Source organism: Nannospalax galili, unplaced genomic scaffold (assembly GCF_000622305.1).
Source record: "Nannospalax galili isolate Female #2095 unplaced genomic scaffold, S.galili_v1.0 scaffold1027, whole genome shotgun sequence".
Taxonomy (NCBI): Eukaryota; Metazoa; Chordata; class Mammalia; order Rodentia; family Spalacidae; genus Nannospalax; species Nannospalax galili.
The window spans coordinates 396447-418292 of NW_008355723.1; the positions used below are offsets into that span (position 1 = coordinate 396447).

Here is a 21846-nt window from a genome sequence, read left to right on the forward strand (position 1 = left end):
CAAAAAACATATTGTTAAGAAATCAGGGAAATGATCCCATTCAGGTTAGTCTTCAAAACCATAAAATATCTTGGACTATTTGTCTGTAAATATAAGGATACATATATTGAACATAGAAAGAAGTCACATTAGTCTAGGGATCTGATAGTCTCAGGGTTTTCACTAAGATCTATCACCATTCCAGCCATGTTTTCAACACCATACTTGAACACCAAAGGTCACAAATGGCCAAAGCTTACCGATCAAGAGTCTCTAAGTCTGAATTCTGGTCTGTGGAAAGGACTCCTTTATTAAACTTCACCTACCCAAGGCTCAGGGACTATCACAGAAGAGGGGGCAGAAAAGATTGCAAGAGCCAGAGATGAAGTACAGGACCATATGGAAATAGAGTCCTAAAAGCTCCTGGGAACCTGTTTATATGATTCTATGGCAATGGTGTTAGCATACAAAAGTCCCATACAAACTCAGGCAGACAAAAACCCAGCATAGAACTGGGAAAATGAATAGCAGACCCCAATCTTATCTGAAAAAATATTCAACTGATTGCTGCTAGGTGAAGAAGAGCTGATCTTCTTAAAACAAGGGACTCTAGATAGGCTGATTTGACCTCAGTGGATGGACTTGCACAGTGGGCCTTAACAGGGATGACAGAGTATATGGGCTCCAGTGGCGGGGGTGGGGCTATGGGAGGGTGCCAGTGGGGAAGGGGATATAAAGATGATTAAGATTGTTTGAGATGTTCTATATGAAATACACAAAAAGTGAATAAAAAGAAATTTAAAAAAAGATGAGATTTGTTCCTGGATGGAAAATGAGGCTGCCTTACCACAAAAGTGACAAGGAAAGCCATCAGCTCTCACAGGGTCAAAGAGTCAGTGGGGTAGCTGTGAAAGGCAGTGAAACTGGAAACCAAAACTGTTTCTTGATTTCATCCCATGAAGTCCAGCTAGTGTTACAACTGGGTTCTTATAAAGCAGTTAGAATCTTTTTTTGGCAGTAAAGAGGAAGAGTGAACAAATTAAATGGATGAGATATGGTTCTTATCAATAATAACTCCTTCATGTGAGCAATGGAGTCATCAAATTGCACTTGGTAGCAAAGGACAAACCAGTAAGGCTCAATTATTATTATTTTTAATGTGTGTGTGCGTGTGTGTGTGTGTGTGTACACGCACATGTGCAGCGCTGTCTGCACCCTTTGTGTCCCCAGAAAGGTCAGGGGAGGGTGTTGGGTGTCCTCCTCTGTAACTCTCCATATTCTTCCTTTAAAAACTTTTTATTTTATGCATATGAGTGATATGCCTGCATGTATGTAAGTGTATCCTTGTCATGCAGAGCCCACGGAGGACAAAAGAGAGCGTCGGAAACCCTAGAACTGGAGTTATGAACAGCTGTTAACTGGGATTCAACTCAGGTCCTCTACAGGAGCAGCCAGTGCTCTTAACCACTGAGCATCTCTCCAGCTCCGCCATCTTCTTCCTTTTAAAGATGGTCTCTCACTGAACCTGGAGCTCTCATGTTTTCAGCTAGGCTGGAAGTCAGCAAGCTCCAGCAATTCTGTCTCCACTCTCCTCAGTGCTGTGTGCAAGACCACACCTGCCTTGTTCCGTGGGTGCTGGGATCTGAACTCAAGTCCTCATGTACGATAAGCACTCTTAACCGCTGAGCCATCTCTCCAGTCCCAAGATCAACTGTTTTTTGTTAGCTTGAGAATTGGTGCTGTTTTAAAACATCTTCATCTTTCGTTTTGATAGCTAAATATTCTTTCAGAATCTCGATGGATCATGTAACTTCCTTTATTTTCCATTGATGTTCATCTGGGATCTTACAAATGGACAGGTGACTATGGAAACATCTTTGACTTTCTAATTACTTTCTTCAAAGAGCTGAGAATTCAGTTAGAGGAAGCAAAATGTACAGTGTCTATAGAAAACAAGAGCCATTTAACAATGAGGATGGTCTTTCTTCCCATCTAATTTCTTAAAAAAAAGAGAGAAACTTCTAGTTACCCTGATGTAGTTAAATGGACTCTAAAGGCATTTCAAGCCTAACAGTGCACATACAAACCTCTCTACAGTCATTCCATCGAAAGATTATTTGACAACTAAAGTCCTGAATATAATGTTCCAAGGAAAGAGCTAATTATACCTGGTACATTTCTCATCTATCTGTAAATATAAGTTTAGTATTAGGCTAAATATAGGAACATTTAACTAGGTGGGGTGTGGGTGAAAGACAAAATGCACAGTGAGGTGTAGCCTGGTTTGAGGTTAGTCTTTGTCTAATTTCCTGTGTGTAAGGCCTTCTTGGATTCAGAATTCAAACAGATTGGATCTAAAAGTCAAACTCCCTCTATGTCTCCAGAGGTTATTCTTAGGCCATTCTTGTATGAAGAGAGTCTGAAGCATGCCATGTAGTAGCCAGTCTCCAAGGTGGTCACCAGTGGTCCATCCCTCCTTCATGTGGTGCACAGTGACTCAGTGCTGATCCTATGTGGCCAGTGCAGTATGGTAGGAGTGATAGGATCAGACCTCTGAGGCTAGGACATAAAAGGTATTGCAGCTTATGCCTTGATCTCCCGGATGTTTACTTTGGGGGAGTCAGCCACCATACCATGAGAACAGTAACATCCATAGGGAAGAGTGCTTCCAGGCTCACATTTAGCACCAACTTCCCAGTGAGACACAGAAGGAGAAGCATCATTAAATGGAACTATTTTATCACCATATAATAATTTTTCTTAAAATATTTTACTTATTATTTTAATTTTATGTGTTCAAGTATACTGCCTGCATGTATGTAAGTGCACCTGTGTCGTGAAATGCCTGCAGGTCAGAAGAGGGTGTCAGATCCCCTGGAACTGAAGTTATGGACGGATGGTTATTAGTCACTGTGCAGGTGCTAGGATTCGAACTGGGTCTTCTGCAAGAGCAGTCAGTCCTCATAACCGCTGAGCCATCTCTCCAGTCCCAATAATTTTTTCTCTGAAACAAATGTAACACAGATTCTTTGTAGGAAACCTACCACAAAGAACCAGAATCTAGAACTGGGTTCCAACTAGCTTAATTTTTTTTTTCTTCTTCGGAGCCATGCCTGGTATATGTGTTGGGCATTTAAAAGTCAACAACAGGGCCATTTGAATTTATTCTTAGTTAAGAAAGTTGGAAAGGAAAAGAAAAAAAAATTCCAACTCTGGGAGTTTGCATGTCCTTCTCCAACCTGGGATCCTTATGTAGAGACCTGGAGAATCAACAAAAAGTCTTGATACTGTACTATTACAAAGCAACAGTTATCCACGGTGAGATCTCTCACAGAGAAGGTGAAGCATTCTTCTACCTAGACAGCTACAGCTATATATTTCCTTGTTTTACAGATAAACCGAGGCTCAGTGAGGTCAAGTAACCTGTGCAGATCACACAGCTATTCCATTGGGGAACAAGGAGGTGATTCTCTGTTGCTAACTATTAAATTATTTATAATCTAAATACTGCATTATCTCTTAGGCAACTCTTGCTGTCCTTTCTCATATCCCACACTGCCTCCTACGGGGGGGGGGTTACTTTCTCTTACGTAACTGAGAATGAAGGGGAGTAAGGAGGGATGGGATGGAGTTTTTGTTATTAGCTTGATGGAAAAGACAGTGGTCAAGATCATGGGGCTCTTAAATCCAAAGCAGCTGGGCACGGTAGCACAGGCCTGTATTCTCAGCACTTAGGAAGTGAAAGCAGGAGTTTGAGGTCAGCCTGAGCTATGTAGTGAGTCTTTGTCTTCCCAAGCTGCCTGCATTACATTTCAGCCATACCAGGTGGCCTTGGATGAATGATTTAACTTCCCTGTTCATGTCCTCTTTGGATATAATATGGGAAGACTGTTCTATTTACCTCAAAAAGTAGTTTTGATAATTAAAGGATATAATGTGTGGAACGAGTTTAGCTAGCGAGTTTTAACATACAGTGAGTGCTCAATACATGGAGAGCCAACACTGTTGGGAGCTTATTTTCAGTGTTAGCCAGTGTTATCATTATAGGCCAGTAGTGGCCAGGAGCTTACAGTGCCAGGACAGCTGATAGGCAGAGCTGGGGAAAGGGCAGTATCAGTGGGGTTCATGGGCAGGAAGGGGAAAAGAGGGACCAGTGCGAGGACTGAAAAGTTGTACAACCAGGTTATTCCACTTAACCTGGCCAAGCACATAGGATCAGTGCAGATGTAGTGAAGCAGGATCATGAAGGGTCTGTTGAGGCTGAATTTGGCAGCATCTTTGAGGGATAGGGTTTATGGTGCTGGAAGAACGTAGTGTACTCCCCAAATGATCACTACCAGTTGCCTAGCTTGGTAAGTGTGGATGCCCAGGGAATCAATTCAGAGCAATCCGAATCAAAGAAACTTATCCAGATCACCATAGTTCTACAGCCTTACCTGAGGCCAGCCAAGAACTCCATGACAGCATTATAGTTGCCCATGTTCCAGCAGCATTTGGCCACATGCACCAAATACGAGAAGACTTCCCGCTTCTCCTCCATAGAGCCCGCCGTGAGGATAAGCCATGTCACCCAGGAGCTCACCTGGAAGGTAAGGGGGGCATTCATGGAAGTCAAGTCCTGATAGCTTGATAAATACTTTTTCAAAAGACATCTTTTCAGTTTAAAAAAAATCAGTTTGGGCCTGAAAAAGAGGAACTCAGCAAAAAGCTCTGAAGAGAAAACCTAGGTCTATCACTGCTTTGATCTGGCTGCATCTTCATCTTCATCTTTAAAGTAAAAACTAAGGCCTATGGATAATCTTGATGGAAATATGGTTGGTTGATGGAAGAAGATCAAATTCAGTCAATATTCTTCGCTCGTAAATTTAAATCACTTATCAAGCAATAAAAATGTAGTATCAGGGTCCATGAGATGACTCAGCAGGTAAAGGCACCAGCCACCAAGCCTGATGACCTGAATTTGATTCCTGGAACTGATATGGTAGAAAGAAAGGATTGACTCTCAAAAGTTGTCCTCTGACCTCCACATATACACACTAAAATAAATAAAAATGCTTTAAAAATAGAAAAAATAAAAATGTACTATCAAATAAAAATACAAAAATATTTTGGAGCAATCTTCTATACATACATTATCTGCTATGTTCTTCAAATGACAAAGCAATAAAGAGTGAATCAGTTACTTTTCTGTAGCTCTGATAAAATGCCATTACCAAGGCAACTTACAGAAGGAAGAGTTTATTTGGCTTATGGTTTGGAGAGTTAGAATCCATAATGGCAGGGGAAGCATGGGGGCAGGAGATGGCCAGAGCAGAAAGCCAGGCACTCACGTCTTCAAGCAGGCACAGGAAGCGGAGTAAGGGGAGATCTGGCAAGGCTTAAGAACTCTGAATGGTCACCCCCAGTGACACACTTTCCTCCAGCATGGCCACATCTCCTAAAACCTCCCATAACAGCACCACCATCTGGGGGAAAAATGTCCAAATACTTGGATGGGGGATACTCTCCTTCAAACCACCACAAGAGCAAATACACTTATGCAGCACCAGGAGCCACTCTAAGTACTCTGTGCTATCTCATTTGCCTTTCACAAGAGTCTCGAGTCAGGGATGATCCCAGAAGCTTACTGAAGATTCTCAGACAGTAGGTAACAAAGGCTGGATTTGGACTTGGGAGTCAACATTTGGAGGCTGCACTACAGATGGATCCCTCACTACCACCAACTATGCACATAGGCGCTCTCATGTTTGTTAGCACTGGGATTAAATTTTTCTAGTGTAATTTGTTTTTTCTACTACAGAATCTAGAACATAAAATTTAATAATTCACATCTACATCCCTTATGAAAGGCAAACTTTAAATATCTCTTTCAACTCTAAGACTATTTCACTTTGGTGCTTAGGCACTTCTGTCCATCTGAGTTGCTTTCTCTACCCTGACTAACATGTGGATTGATGTCAGACCATAACCTTGGCCAGCTGTCAGACCATAGTCTTGACCCTATTAATTAAATCCGGGTCATCAGCAGTGCTGAAATCCAGGGAGCAACTCTTCAGCCTGTATGAGAATGAGGCCTGAACAGAGTTAATGGTGATTCAGACATCTGAGAAAGTAGGAGTTCAAGGTATAGGGTGTATGGATCACAAGTGGAAACGAGTTAAGAATTAATGACATTTCGTGCCTGCAACTGCCATAGAGGGCAGACCAATCCCATTTTTCCAGATCAAGAATCTGGTTTGCAAAGCCCTGGGTTTGATCTCCAGCATCACAACCTAAAAGAAACAAAAGAAACCAGGAATAAGATGAACAACTAAAGATACCAAAAGAATCTGAGAAAAGTGACTTTCTGAGGTCATGATACGTAAAAACTAGGACTCTTAGTCTAATACTCTTTATTTCAGCTGATAAAGGCGACAGTTTCTTTACACGTGGCCCCACTCTTAAGCACTCAGCCTGGAGCTGCACATTTGAAGACGAAGCTGGGATGAAAGGAAAAGACACCAAGAAGAGTACCGCCAAGACGGTTAAAGACAAACTGACCAACAGAACACGTGAGACTGATGCTCAAGCACCTTTCTTAACCCTACACAGACACAAATGGGGAAATAGCTACAAAAAGGAATTAGCGATCAAACAGGGTTGCACTCTGGATGTGGGAGCCCTGCAGAAGACTCGGCTGATTCCTTCTGAAGTAGGTTGAAGTAAAACCTGTCACTCCTGTGCCCAGGAGGCTCTGAGCACGCCTCTGTTCTCTCTTGGCTCCGGAGAATGTTGGCCCCAAGCAACATCACACACCTGGAACCAAGCCACAAAGACAAGCTCTACCCATGCCATCCCAGTAACTCTCTGGGGTTCCCAGAGATGAGCTCTTCTGCATCTGTAAGCAGCCCCTTGCTCACAGTCACCAGGTCGTGTCCCATTTAAAAGCCATTTTTGTGAAACCTTGGTTTGGTTGGATCAAGAATTTATTTTGCCAACAGAGGCTGGATGCCACTGAGTGTTACTATTCAATTCGTCCTTTATCTTGGTTGGCTTCGTCTGAGCCTGCTTTACAATGGGAGCAAATCAAACCTTTTCCTTACAAATGGAAGTGAGATTCTGAAAAGTTAAAATGGTTCCACAGAGTCACCCAGCTCCTGCTTGAGGCTGCTGGCTATATGCTTCCTGTTGCTTTAGTGTCTTTCCTATTGAAAGTCAGTAAGTCAGGCTCATTCGAAAGCCACTATCCTTTAAGGCTATTGTACCACATAGTGACTGGACTCACTCCAGGAGAGGGCTTCCTCAGAGAGCTGGCATAGACTACCATTTGATTTGTGTCTCAATCCCGATCATACACACAGATTTATTTCCTACCAGTCAAATAATTTTCCATACACTTTCCCACAATGTTAGGGAAAAAAATAGCGATACGGTATTTCACATGGAAATATAATTTAAATCAACTGTTCCATCTGCCAGTGTGAGTCCCCAGGGCCCCGGTTGTTGAGATTATGTAAGCACTGTTATCATAAACAGCCCACCCCCCCATCGGCTTTTAAGTGTCAGGGACAATTCTTTGTTTAAAAAAAGTATTTTTTTAATTTATTAAAATTTTTTTTGCTTTATTTTTATTTTATGTCTATGCAACCAGGTTGTGCAATGCCCGCACAGGACAGAAGACAGGGTTGGATCCCCTGGAACTAGAGTTACAGATGGCTGTTAGTCGCCATGTGGGTGCTGGGATTCAAACCGGGTCCTTTGCAAGAGCTGCCAGTGCCCTTATCTGCTGGGCCATCTCTCCAGCCCCTATTTTTATTTTTTATTTATTTATTTTGTGTGTGTGTATGAGTGCATTGCTTGCATGTATGTAAGTGCACCTCTGTCGTGCAATGACTACAGAGGTCAGAAGAGGGCACTGGATCCCCTGGAACTGGAGTCAGGACAGTTCTTAGCTACCATGTGGATGCTGGGAATTGAACCCAGGTCCTCTGTAAGAGCACCCAGTGCTCTTAACTGCTGGGCCTTTTCTCCAGCCCCTTCTGGGACAATTTTTATTACATCTAATTCATTCATAATTTTACTGGTGTTAAGCGGTCAGAGTGTCATCAATGACACAAGTAAACTTCAAAACGTTGCCCCAAACATACATGGCAGTCAAATTTACTAAGTGGAAAATGAAATGCACTGCCAATTTAGAAGGACTTTCGGGATATTCAGTCACAAAGAAAAATATGAAAACCACAGAGGTGTTACCTATGGAAGATTATGCTGCCGAATTTCAGTATTCAGAATAGACAAGGAGAGAATTAGATTCTAGGCTCAATTCTTTTATATGTACACATATACGATCATTTATTTATTTATTTATTTATTTATTTATTTATTTATTTATTTATTCTCTTTATTTATTTATTTATTTATTTATTTATTTATTTAGTGTATGCATTAGATCCCTCAGAGATGAGTTACAGGCATTCTCAGGACACCTGGCTTGTTACACGAGTTTTGGAATCCTAACTCCAGTCCTCATGATTGTGCAAAAAGTGCTCTTAACTTCTAAGCCATCTCTCCAGCCCCTTAGCTCAATAGTTTAAGAGCTTTTCCCAGAAGGCTTGGGTTTATCCTGATGATCCTAACCCCTGAATCATGCCCATAATTCCTTAATAATTACTTTTTTCCAGATATATCTCCCTCCCTCTTTCCATTTCTTTTCCTTTCCTTCAATTTTCTTTCTTTCTGTACTGGGGACTGAACCCTGGGCCTTGCATATGCTAACAAGCACCCTACCACTGACTTACATCCCCAGCCCTTTTTTATTTTGAGGTAGGTCTCAGTAAAGTGCTCAAGCTGGCCTCTCAGCCTTCTCAGTGGCTGGAATTGTAGGTGTGTGCCACATGTACACCATTGTTATTACCAGTATTATTATGCCTTTTTCAGTACTTGTAGGCCTAACCAGACTGAGTACCTTGCTCTCTCTATATCAAGTACCATATTGGCTATACTGGCCCAATTAGGAACGAATGTTCTTCCACCATTCAAAGTGATCTTTCCTTGGTGTATTATGTTTTGTCTATATCTTCTGTAACGTCAAATCTTTCTCATGTCCATTCTCCAGTCTCATGGGACCTTCTGCACCCTTGGTCATAGAGCTAAGGCAGGCCTCTTCCGTGGGATGCTGCTCCTTCTAGGGAAGGCTGCCCATGTGCACTTCATTATTACTTCATGCCTACCCATCCTTCAGGCAGAATTTCCCTTAGACCTTCCCTCAAGATTGCATCTCTGAGCCCCGCTCCTCACAAGGGCTCTCAATGACCCTTGTCCAGCTATGCCCTCCACACAGTAAGAAGTCAATGGCTGGGGAGGAAATGACCATCCACAGGCTGTTCACCTACTTTCTAGATCATTCATCTCTTATAGACCCAGGCCTCCCGAGTTCCCTGACCAAATGGCCCAAAGCACCTTCTATGTGGCTCAGTCTGTCTCACTGTAGACCACAAAGGACCGGGGGGTGGTGGTGGTATACAAACAGAGTTTGAACTAGAGATCTGAGGTGTCCATAAACTGTCACATAGCCAGGATGGAAAGATAAAGTGGGTAGGCAAGCCTGGAGCTTCCTTTGCATTTGTGCTGTGGGCTCCAGAAAGGAGCAAGCCTACCTTCAGGAACCTGACAAAAACATCACTGTCTTCAGGACTTTGCTGACTTTCCTTCTGGACTGTGTGCACAAGCTGTGGTGTCCCATACCACCCTGACCTGCTCATTTGGTGCTGTGTCCACATGGAGGCAGATGTTGGTCCTTCTGTACTTGCAGGTAAGTAATCAAGTCGGTGACCAGCCAAGATCTGCCCTCTGGAAGTCTAACGAGACTTAGCAAATGAGTAGGTGAACAAATGACCGATGCTTGCTTCCTCTGGGAAGGTGTTTCTGGTGGTTCACCTGGCACCTTCCATTCTGTTCCTTCCTATTCTCATTGACTTACTGTAGGACCCCAAGTCCACAGTTACATCTGCACTGGGTTTCTTGCTACTGCATGGATGAGCATCTGGTTTATTTTTGTTATGTCTGTGAGCCTGACTTTCACATGGATCTGGTCTGTCTGAGACCCTGAGTTCTCAAGGACAGAGACCATCTTTCCCACATTTCCAGGATGGGGATGCTTGGTGCCTCTGGCCAACAAGCCGGTCATCCAGAGTCCCAGGAGGCCGTGGGCAGAAAGGATTCTCAGCACTCAGGAATTATATTTGGGGAAAAGCCTGAACACTTCCTATTGCTGTTCCCAGGTCCAGAAAAAGAAGACAAATGAATTTCTGCCAAATATTTTTTGACTATGCCTAGCATAAGATTCTCAGAAAGGCAATCTGCTGCAATGGGCATCCTGGGCTCAAATGGTGAAATATAAGAAATCAATGAAAGTCTAACAAAGCTTTCTCTGGTAGTTTATGTAAAGTGCACACCCATGCTTGTCCTGCACAGACTGAGACAACCAACACCCACCCGTGCATTAGCACCCCCCACATCCCCCGACATGTCTAGCCTGTGCTCCTTAAAGTGTGGATCACTCACATGAGGATCACTGGTGGTGGTGATGGGTCTCTGTTAAATGCAGATCTAAGACCTCACCTTTACTTTGAAATCAGACTCTCCAAGGGAAGGACCCAGGAACCTGCACTTCCAGATAAACTCCTCAGTGGTTATTAACTGCACTGGGGTCCATGAATGTGTACAGGGGCTCAGTGTCTGTTTTGAGCACCTTGGGGTGCAGGGCAGAGCTCCAGCCCAGTGTCTGTTGTGCCAGTCCCCCCTCTGGCTCCTTATTGTGCTAACTACCTGGTCTGTGTCATAGGCCATTTGGAACTCGAAAGAAGCCAGAGCTCTAGAGGCAGTGTGGAGCAGTGGTGGGGATCATGTGCATCTGAGGGGAGTGGATCTCCCAGCTCTACTGTTTCCTTGGACATGTCTCCAAGGCAAGCTGCCTAACTGCTCTGGGCCTCAATTCCCTTTTCAGTAAAATGGGAATAATATTTACCTCATAAAATTACTGTGAGAGTGAAATTGGAGATTACAGATCTCAACTGGCCTTTGTATGTAGATAAGAGCTGGATGAATGTTTGCTGCAGAGATCATGGCAGCTGCTATTGTAACTACTATTAATCTTATATGAGTGGTGGAATGGTTGAATTCCAGGTAGAGAACTAAGAAATCTGGAAGAGAGCAGTCCCTAAGTCCCGCTTCTTAACTACAACAGACCCAAACCAGAAGAATCTGTGAGTGCCCTGAGCACAATCCTTTACTGACAGGATAGCCCATGGGTTGCCCCTTCTTAACACTTTGTCAGGAATAAAATGTCATTTTAAAGTTATAAAGCTATAGCTGCCTTATCACATCTATATATCATATACACACAATAGTGTGTTATGTAGACATCATACACACACACACACACACACACACACACACACACACACACGTCTCAGGCCAGTTTACCCCAAGAATATGCTCCTTCAAGGCATCCAAGACTAATCAGTCCTGATGTTCCATTGAAGACTCTGCTTAGTACAGAGAGGAGAAGGAAGGAACCCAAAGAAGGCTTCCTGAGAAGCACACCTTGATTATACATATCTCCAACCTGCATCATTTTTGTTTTTAGAACAAACTCTAAATCTCTTTTTAGGGGTTCAAGGCTGCCACCATCTATCTGATCTATACGTTCATCTACAGTGTTAATTCTTATTGTTGCCCTCCAATTACCCATCAGACATTCCAGCCCTAATATAAGCAACATTTTCTATTTTCTGCCTATTCTTAGCTCTATGCCAGTTTTCAATTTGATGACTTGTGAACATGTAAGGGCATTTTCTTTATACTATAAAGCTGTGAGCCTGAGGCTCATAGCTGTCTTGTTACAATATCACAAAAGTCAGCCTGGAGGTGAAGCCAACAGAACAGAAAGATGAAGATGGATTTCTGAGGACTTGGCAGATTCCTAGAACCAGCCATAACTGAAACCTTCTGACAACTCCATTTATAAAAGTTTCTCTCTCTCTCTCTCTCTCTCTCTCTCTCTCCTTTTTTTCAGTTTGAAAAGGTTTACACTGAGTTGCTACTAAAATGAAACTGAAAATGAAAAAGCTTTGACAAATATATTCTAGCTTGAGATGATTCTCCATCCTCTAATAAATACCATGTACCAATGAGCCATGCTGGGCACTAGCAAATAAGACTAGAACTTGGAGCCTTGTGAGAGAAAAGTCACATAAATATACCTATCACCACTAATTAAAGAGTCAGCTTATTGGATTAGTATAAGGTCAGCTTTTCTCATTTATATGCTGCATCTCTGGGAGTCTGGCTTTTCTACCAATACTGGGTCTCAGTTGTCCTCCAAAGGCCTGAATTGCTGTAATAGCACGCATTCTTTCCATCGGTACTGAATGTGCATGCACGTGTTGGGCACTATGCTCAGTGGGGAAGGACTGGAGTGGGGATAAGAAAGCTAGGGCAGCATGGTTTGCTTGTAATTACAGCTGTATGCACGCCCACCTCCTTTGCACTGCCAGCTCCTCGAGGGTAAAAGCACATCCTGGCTATGTTGGAAGAATTTCTTGCCCATAGTTAGCAAAATGTGGTTGTTTATTTCTGAATTCTTCAACTATAAATCCCCTAAATACTCACAAATTAGGTCTATAGTCACAGTTATTAAGTGTCATGAGATCAACTAGAGAAAATACTGTGACTGAGATATGCAAATACCAGTTCTAGTTAACCAGGCCTGGGAGATTCCCCAGTGGCTCTGCAATAGTCAGGCTCTTCTCTTACCATACTCAGTCAAGTTGAATGGATCATTCATTCTGAAGCTAATCAGGAAACAGTATTAAAATTAAGCCTTATCTTGCACATATCCTCCCCTTTTGTGAAAGTATTTATTGGTAACCCTAGGATGGACTCTTAGCTATTTCATCCCATTTAAGTATGAGAGAATTAAAAATCCATAACTAACACATAAAAAGTCTTGACCTAGGTAAGCTGCTAGTTTGAAATTATCCTGATCCTACTCGAGGGCTATTTATGAAACTTTTTCCCCGACATGATCTTTCTTTTTGATGCTAGAGATTGAACAGAGGGCCTTGTGCATATTAACTTTGTGCTTTCTGCTGAGCTATGCCTCCAGTGCCTCTTTGCATGACCCCAAAGATCATAATTACAAGAACAACTTGCATGGGTCAGACATGTATTTTTGAGAAATACAATGCCTGTTCAGCATTTAACCGTCTCAGCCTTACAGGCTGGTAATAGTTCGAGTCTTATTTTAAGATCAGGAACCTGAGGCTCAGAGTGGCTACACAAGCATGCCCCAAGGTTGCACACCTATAAACTAAGAATAAGCCAAATGTAAAGCTCAGGCTTTTAAACTACTAGGCTCTGTGACTTCCCATTTTCTCCCCTGGGGATTAGTTAACAGTGAATAATCTTAGTTTTTAGCCTTAGGCAACCACTCTGAACTAGTAGGGTTGAAAAATGCCTTTTAAGCAAAGATCTGGGGTAGCTACCAGCCTGAGAAATGCTGTCAGTTAAATCCCCTTTAGAAACCGTTTTCAGTGTACGGGGAATATGGCACTGAGACCTGTTGGGTGCTTACTAATGTTCCTATTTGGTCACCCCTCAGTCTTTGGCCTGAAGAATAGGGCAAGGTCTTCCTGAATTCCAGAATCTGGAAGAAGAATGAATATATGGGAGAAGACATGTGAGAGATTCCAGCTCTGTAACTCACTCCCAGAGACAGGAAGGCATTCCAGGCAGAGATCAGAGTGGGGGAGACATCCGAAGAGAAGTTCTCGTGGAGCTTCTGCCAGTGTGGGGTGCCTGGTTCCTGAGGCCTTTTTCTTCCAGGGAGTTGGGGAACCTGGAAAATCACTGTTGTTGCTTGTTCCGGAGGAGCTGATGCTAGGTCTGTCACTATTGGTCCCAGTTTATAAATGGAAGTGATGCACAGAGAGGTTCTGTCACAAAGCTGGTGTCAGAGGTGGGATCACAGCCTGAGCAGGCCTGCCCAGAGCCCACACCTGAAGCACTGGACTCCACTGGCATGAGTTAGTTCTTGAACACTGGTGTTTCATGGGTGCTGATCTTGAATCTCCCATTTGCCACACCCTTTCCACAGGGACTTTCCTTCACCTGACCTGGTCTTACCTACCACCTCTCTGAATCTGGACTCAAATATCTTCCCAAGAATGAACTGGGCATTTCTATTTGGAGGACTCAAAGCCTCCTCACACTATATCATCCCCAGTCCCTGACTCCTCCTTCAATTTCCATCCTTCCATCTAATAGGTTACCAATAGCTCAAATGTCATCTCCTTTAGGAAGCCTTCCCTGAACTCTCTGAGAGTTCAGAGGCTCTCTGTGCTAATTTAACTTACAGCTGTATTTACTGCCCTGTACTGTGACCATCACCCCTCACTAGAGAAGGAGCTGCTGGAAGGCAGGTTTGCTTTCCTCATGTTTCCCAGCACAAGCATAAGGAGCAGGTGCTCAACAGCCTCTTATTTTGAGTTATGCATAAAACGCAATAGCTCGCTCCCTATTAGTGTTACCCTTCTCAGAAGACAAATCATGCACCTGTGCTGCCCAGGGCGTTGGTGGCTATGATGTATGAGAAGTGAGGCAAGATCATTTACCCCAGAGCTGGCGGTTCCATCACAATCACCTGTCAGCTTGCTCTTTACCCAAGAGGCTCAAAAGTCTGGTGCTAGAGAAGTATCCAGGAAAACAGGACCCGGAGGGCCAGTGGATAATCTGATTCATGCCTGGAAGAGTGTATTTCCTGGAGACACTTGGATGTTGGAGAATGAAGAGTAGTGAAAGAGTTCTCATCTGTTCTGGAATGGGTTAGGCCCATATAGAGTTGCCCTCACTGAGTCTCTTGGATGGAGAAACCACTGGCCAGAGGCCAGACTGTATGGAGAAAAAGGAATAAATAAAGTTGTCTGCCAGGGCTACTGAGAAGGACCAGGAGCTTTGGAGATGTGCAGTGAATCCTGGTAAGCTCCAGAGCAGGTAAGCACCTGCCACAGGACAGCAAAAGTGAGTCCAGCAAGTAGCTGTGTCACTTGGTGTAAAATACACTTTTATAGTGCAGTGCAGATGGTGAGCCAGGAGCTGGAGGCTAAGAACTCAACCAACACCAGTGATCGGTCAGCAATGGAGATGTGGAAGGGAATAAATTAATGTACACGTGCTGGCAAATGTTGCCCTTCGGATAGATCTGTGGGAAGAAATAAAAGATTGAGACCGTCCAGAGATCAATTACCTCTCAGTCCTGCTGGATTTGGGGATCTGCACTAAACCATTGAGAAGAGACCAGTCAGTGTGTATGTGCAGTACATGTACGTAGGGTGATCTGTAAATGGACTTCGTTGAGGGAACAGATGTGATGAAATGTGAATCCTATCCCCTCTGCTTCTGTGTTCTGTGGGCAGAGGACCTGTGCTTGGAGACAGAAGAGTGCACCAGACGGTGAAGAACTCAGAATGTGGAGCCAAAAATATGCAGGTTCATCCCTTGGCTCTGCCTCCCACTGTTTTTGTCATCTGGGGCAAGTTTCTTAATTACCCCAAGATTCAGTTTCTTTATAAACTAGGAATAATCAAATGTTCTTTAACAGGTGTGGTAACTAATAAAGGGATAATATATGTAAAGGATTCCAGTGTTCAGAGCCAAGTATCTCAATAAATGTCAACTAGTATTGATAATTAAAAATTAACAAGCAGCTCCCTCTTCAAGCTGTAGACCTTATGGAAACATTGGGGCCTTTTAATTCAGCTCCACTACTCTGCTTTACAAAGAGGGATTTCCCAAGGATAAAAGCCTCAGAAGAATGTTCCTTCATTTCTCTTAAAGAGGCTGGGAAAGAAAGAGCAAAGAAAGGCAGAAGGTGTGTGTGCAGGGCGGGGGGCACAAGAAAAATCATCACAGAAAGCCTGTCACCAGGGCTGGGGAGATGGCTTAGTTGGTAAAGTCATTGCTTGTTCTTGAAGTGAAATGACCTGAGTTCAGATGCCCAGAGCCCATGTAAAAAGCCAGGAGAGGAATACATACCTGTAATACCAGTGCTGAGGGGGACAGGGACAGGGACAAGCAGATCCCTAAAGCCCATTGGCCTGCCAGTCTAGCATAATCAATGAGCTTCGGATTCAGTGAGAGACCCTGTCTCAAAAAATAAAGGTGGGGACTACAGAGATGGCTGAGTAGTTAGGAGTGTGAACAGCTCTTCCAGAAGACCTGAGTTTGGTTCCCAACATCCATACTGGGCAGCTTACAACTGCCTCTAACTCCACCTCCAGGGGAATCGGGTACTGCTGGGCTCCACAGGCACCTGCATGCACATACATACTCCCTCATGTATTAAAAAAATCTTTAAAAAGTAAACATAGAGGGCTTGCCAAATGGCTCAGTGGGTAAAGGCACTTGCTACCTCGCCTGACAACTTGAGTTTGATCCTTAGAACCCATATAATGGAAGGAGAGAACTGACTTCTGTAAGTTGTCCTCTGACCTCTACATGAGTGCCTTGGGCTGACTAATGCACACACACACACACACACACACACACACACACACACACAAGTATATATACCATATATACCATACACATACCCCCCCCTGAAATCTTGAAATAGAAGGTGTAAGTGAAGCTGGAAGTGAGGGACTAGAAGAAGATAAGCAAGGGGTCAACCTGAAGGGCTTTCTAGGAACTTGGGGGTACATGGAGAGATAGGCTTGCTAGAGAAAAATGGTGGCAAGTCACATACTGGCTCTCAAAGGGAATCCAGGGTCTGGGTCCCAGAAAGATCAGGTGCACAGGAGTACAGTTGTAGCCCTGGATGGAGCAGGATTCAAACACTCACACGACACTGGCCATTTCAACATTTTCCTGTTTTATGAAAAGGAAGGCACTGCTGGGCATAGTTGTGCATGCCTGGAGTCCTAGAGGAGTCCTAGATACTCAAGAGCCAGAGGTGGGAGGACCACATTAACTCTCGAGTCAGATAAGTGTGGGCAGCACAGAGAGACCCATCTCAAAAAACAAACAATAAATAAAAATAATTTATTAAAAGTGAAAGTAATTTTTTTGGAGAAAGAACACATCCTAATTCTGTGTAAAAACCACAGAACTGTGAATTATTCAAAGTGTTCCTCCAATTATAAAACTTGTAAAATAAACAGTGAGTGTGCACTAATGAGTTCAAGTACTTGGCAAGTGGTGGCTTGCAAAACAAAGGGACATCGCACCATTTGCAAGCACAGAATTCAAGTCAGGCTGTCAAACAACTGTCCAGTGGTCTTACCCTTGCATGCTGTACTTGATGCTAATTTGTCTTGTTTGCTGCCCGATCAGATGCATTGGTTCCTAGTAGCATTAGGTTTTGAAATCCTGATGGACAGACACTTGATCTTCTTATTTAAAATCACTACCCCATGTTCTCTGAGTAGTAGGGGTGCAGTAAATATCCCCAGCAGCTGTTGTTATCCCTTTCTGCTCTGAAGACCCCAGACAGAAATAGGTCAGCAGTGTTTGGAGGTAATGCTTCTCGAACTGTGATCCAGGCACATATTCTACCAGATGTTATGCATTTTGTGAAGAAAGTGTCTGGGGCCATATAAGTTCAGGAAACGCTGGATTAACAAAAGTTTTTCTTTTTTTTTTTTACTGGCAGGATTTCTTGGAGCCTTTAAGATGCTGATGAACATGATAAATCTTTAAGGAGCTAATTCAGTGTTTCCCCAGTTCCTTTGGCCATATGATTTTTTTTTTCCTTCTAAAATCTAGAATAACTTGGCATATCAACCTTGGGTCTCTCCCAGTCCCTTCCACCCAGAGTGGATATAATCCAGGGATCATGTCCACTGGTAGTTTTGCAGATCTGACACCTGTGTCTGACTTCCTGAAAACACATTCTTTCATTTCTAGAAACTGCTTGGTGTGGGTAGGCTATAAGAGGGTGAAGCAGTCAAAAAGGGCGGCACTGAGTTCAATTGGTTCCATAAATTTAGAAATGGTGTGTCAGTGGAAAAAATCAAGACACGAAGGAGGATTTTTCTTATAATTCAAAGTGAGGGGATCAAGACACATAGGCTTTTATTGTTTTACAGTCAAGGCTACCAATGGGCCAATTGCTCAGAGAACAGAGCAGCTTTTACTGCATGATGTAGCAACTGATCATCCAATGAACCTCAATGTTGGCATTTGAAAAGACCTTAGATGGTATTTAGCTCATTTCCCTTATTTGATAGAGAAAGAAACAGAGGAAAGAGAGGTTAGGTGTCTTACAAAGGTCAGCCAGTAAGTGAATGTCAGTGCTGTGGTTAGACCCCAGGTCTCCTGACCTCAGGACAGTCTAGTCATAACCTGCAGGGCTTCTGTTATCTCTGTGAAGATGTGCTGACCCACCTGTCCTCCCTCTGTGGATCTTCAGATGCAGGCTCCTGGGTGAAGTGGTACGTGCTAGGAGGGTAGATGGTAAGGGTATGTCAGGGAGTGGGGGGAACTGAGAACGGTAGCGACTACTATAGACAGCTAACTTAGAGACACTGACAGTGGCTCCTAGTGAGGCAAAAGCCTAGGAACGAGGGCAATTCAAATTACAGTGCCCAGTTCAGGACTTGCCAAAACACAGTTCTCAACATGCTGGTTGGGGTCCAAGTGGTGGCCATGGTGGCAGACCGATCTGCAGAATTGCAGGGGCTTGAACTTTTCCCCTGAAGCTCTGGCCAGAGAGGAATACCAGCTGTGCTCTGCAGACCTGGCTACCAGAGGAAAAGGGTGGAGGAGGATGGAGACAGGGCAGAATTGTAGAAGAAAAGCTCCAGAAAAAAGAGAATTAATGATGCATTTCCTGTTTGTCTTCATTTCAGATGGCAGAGATGGAGAGGCCAACGGAAGAAAACTTCCATGCTTCTATAAGAGGAGGGTGGCAGGAAGAGACCATTGGAGACCCTCTGGTTAGGATCTATTTCAGGAAGGGAGGGAGCAGCTGTCACCACCCACAGTGAATTATGAATTCAGTGGGCACACTCAAGGTTAGGAGCCACAGAAATTCAAAACCTTGGACCTATGAAGCTTGAAGATGGCTTTAAAATAGCAGAGGAAGAGGATTTGTTTTGGAGACAGGGGCCATGCAGATGGCAGGACTTGGAGTGATACTGCTAAGTGGGATAAGTGAAATCTGGCTTGCTTTCATCAGGGCAGTCCATCAAAGCAGATGTGGCTATGCTGAAAGTTCCTGTGCATGTAACAGACCCCTTGGAGGGTACCTAGGATGCCTAGCAATTCAAGGGTTATATAGATCCTGGAAGAGAGTGGGAGCCAATACCAGCCTGGCTTTTCCTGTAGAGAAGGGTAAATATTAGTGGCAGAGAGGTAACATTCTTCTGTTAGAAAGTGACATGTCTTCTACTACTACTAAAAAAATCGCTAAGCCAAACCCAACCAACAAGAGATTGTGTTTTTGGCATGCTGACTGGGCACATATTCTGTACTAGTTGCTATAGGGAGTCCATGTTTGAAGTCAGGGGTGCTGACTCAGCTCTAGTATTTACTAAGGGCGCAATACAGTTTTGTAGTCTCTTTCCCATGCCCTCAACATAAAGCTAGTCTACGAGCAGAATCATGGACTTATGAGAAATAGTGCAAAACTACTTTCTACAGCTTAAGCAAACAGGAAGTTTAACTATATTTCATGTGGAGTTTCTCTGAACTTGGATATGACAACTTCTAAATGTCTTATTACTTTCCATAGTTGGCTTCTTAGTGCCTGCTCAGACTCCCTGCTAGATAGCATCATTTCTTACAGTCCTGTGTGGACTATGCCTACATTATACCCAGCCCAGGTTCCAAATCTTACATTTATCTATTTTTCCTGAGATAGAGAAGAAACAATTAAAGGATGATACTTTTAAGGTCCAAGAGTCACTAAGGAGAAAATTGGCAGGGGTTAAGAAGAAAGCAAGACAGTTTTTTTGCTATGAGTTAATGAGAATTTAGTATAAAATATAAAACAAATAATATCCCAAACTGTACATTTTCATAAAAATTTAACTAAGACATTTTACCCCTATTTCCTCCTATTTTCTAAGTGTTGGGCAACATAGTCAAAATTTACATGTTCACTTAAATACTTTGCAGAAACAAAATTGATACACACACATTTTTAACCTTTTAACTCTCAGTAAGCAGTCCCAGGCATCTATTAAATATACCTAACACCTGTAGAATATACACGCTGGTCCAAATTTTCTAAAATTGATGGTTATGTTTTAGTACTCTAATGATAAAACCCAGATGTTCTGGTTTACATGCCCTGGAAGAAAAGAAACACAACCTTACAAAGAACACTCACCAGTTTAAATCTGATTAAACTATGCCAAACAAGGATTGGAAGGAGAATGAAGTTTGAACAAACAATCCTCTAAAAAGTATTTTTCAAATCCACTTAAATGTTCTAGAAAACTTCTGAAATGGGAGCCAGTGATATTTACTTACATTCCACCCTGCATTAAGGTATTAGCTTGGGGTCATAGATTGGTGATCAGAGCAGGAACTGTGGTGACGATTAACATGGCTCTCTAATCTGTGTTCTGAAGCTGAAGTAGAACCTCTTTGGACTCTTATGCAAATGATAAGATCGTTTGGAGACCAGGGATTCCTAAGTGTAACTCACAATAGATCCATTTGCAAGAGTTTAAAAAATACCCAATTTCAGATTCCACCATTTTGCCATCTAATTCAATAGATCAGGAAAAGAGCGGGCATTGTCCTGGAAAAAATCTGTTGAGTGAAGCTTTATGTGTAGGGCCCTGGTCATCACTGACCTTAAATATGCACAGAAGTTGCTGAGGATCTTGTTTGAATGCATATTATGACTCCTCAGTGGTTGAGGATGGTGGCAGAAGAGCCCACATTTCCAGCAAGTTCTCAGATGCTCTTGATGCAGCTGGTTGCATTTTTTTTTCAGGTCTCTTTGGTCTGAAGTTCTGTCATCATTCCCAGTTTCATGCCTTCACGTAATTTCCAAGCCTACAGGCCTTGCATTCTATAGGATGGCCCTCAGTCTGGTTCTGCCTGACATTTCCTTATGACCAGACTAAAGTGATATTGTGCTGTTAGGGAAGTAGAGGCTGGAACTGGGCTCTGCTTGCTGCATTACCCCAGAGAGCACATGATAGAGGGCAAGTGATGGAAACCCTTGCAGATGGAGATAGGAATCTTCATCATTTAGTCAGGTTGATTATCATCTGGTCAGGTTGGTGTCTTTCAGGTGTTACCACAATTAAGTCATAATTTTCTCCCCAATATACATCAATCCATGTATTTTTCCAACTTTCCATTTGCCTCCATCTAACTAGAATATAAGCTCCATGAGGGTAGAGGTTTAGTTCAGCTTTTGGATGCAGGGTCCCTAGAGCCCAGAACAACATATGGCATCTAATCAGTGTTTCTGGATGATGACTGAATGAACGAATGGATGATATTCCAGGCACCTCAAAATGCAAGTGCTGGCTGATGACAGGAGGAAGAGCTCGTTTCCAATCATGTTAGATCAGAAGAGCCATCTTTGGCAGCCTGCCCCTGAAATGCAATTCTAGTTGACAGATAAGCCGTGTGGGGACCTGGGGTGTATGTAAGGCTGCTCATTTTAGAAAGGGTATTGGGAGGCTGCCCTACGCATGGCAAAGAGGTTTAAAGAAGCCATAGTACTTTGTTTTCTAGGTGAGGTGGCCAGGTGGCAACATCCACCCTCAGACCCTGGCCAGCTGGTTGGTCCTCTTCTCAATGTTCCATTTGTTTAGTCATTCAAGCATTAGTAGAACAACATCTAAGCGAGAAGACTGG

The 21846-nt window shown here is 43.2% G+C and overlaps 1 protein-coding gene across 2 annotated transcripts in view; it reads right to left on the reverse strand.

The window, feature by feature from the left end:
- Plce1 (phospholipase C epsilon 1) overlaps positions 1-21846 on the reverse strand; it is a 351996-nt gene that overhangs the window by 109845 nt on the left and 220305 nt on the right. For both annotated transcript variants that reach the window (XM_017803186.2, XM_017803185.2), the window contains exon 5: positions 4416-4561. In XM_017803186.2, the coding sequence (XP_017658675.1) occupies positions 4416-4561 (146 nt within the window). The remainder of the gene's footprint in view (positions 1-4415; positions 4562-21846) is intronic.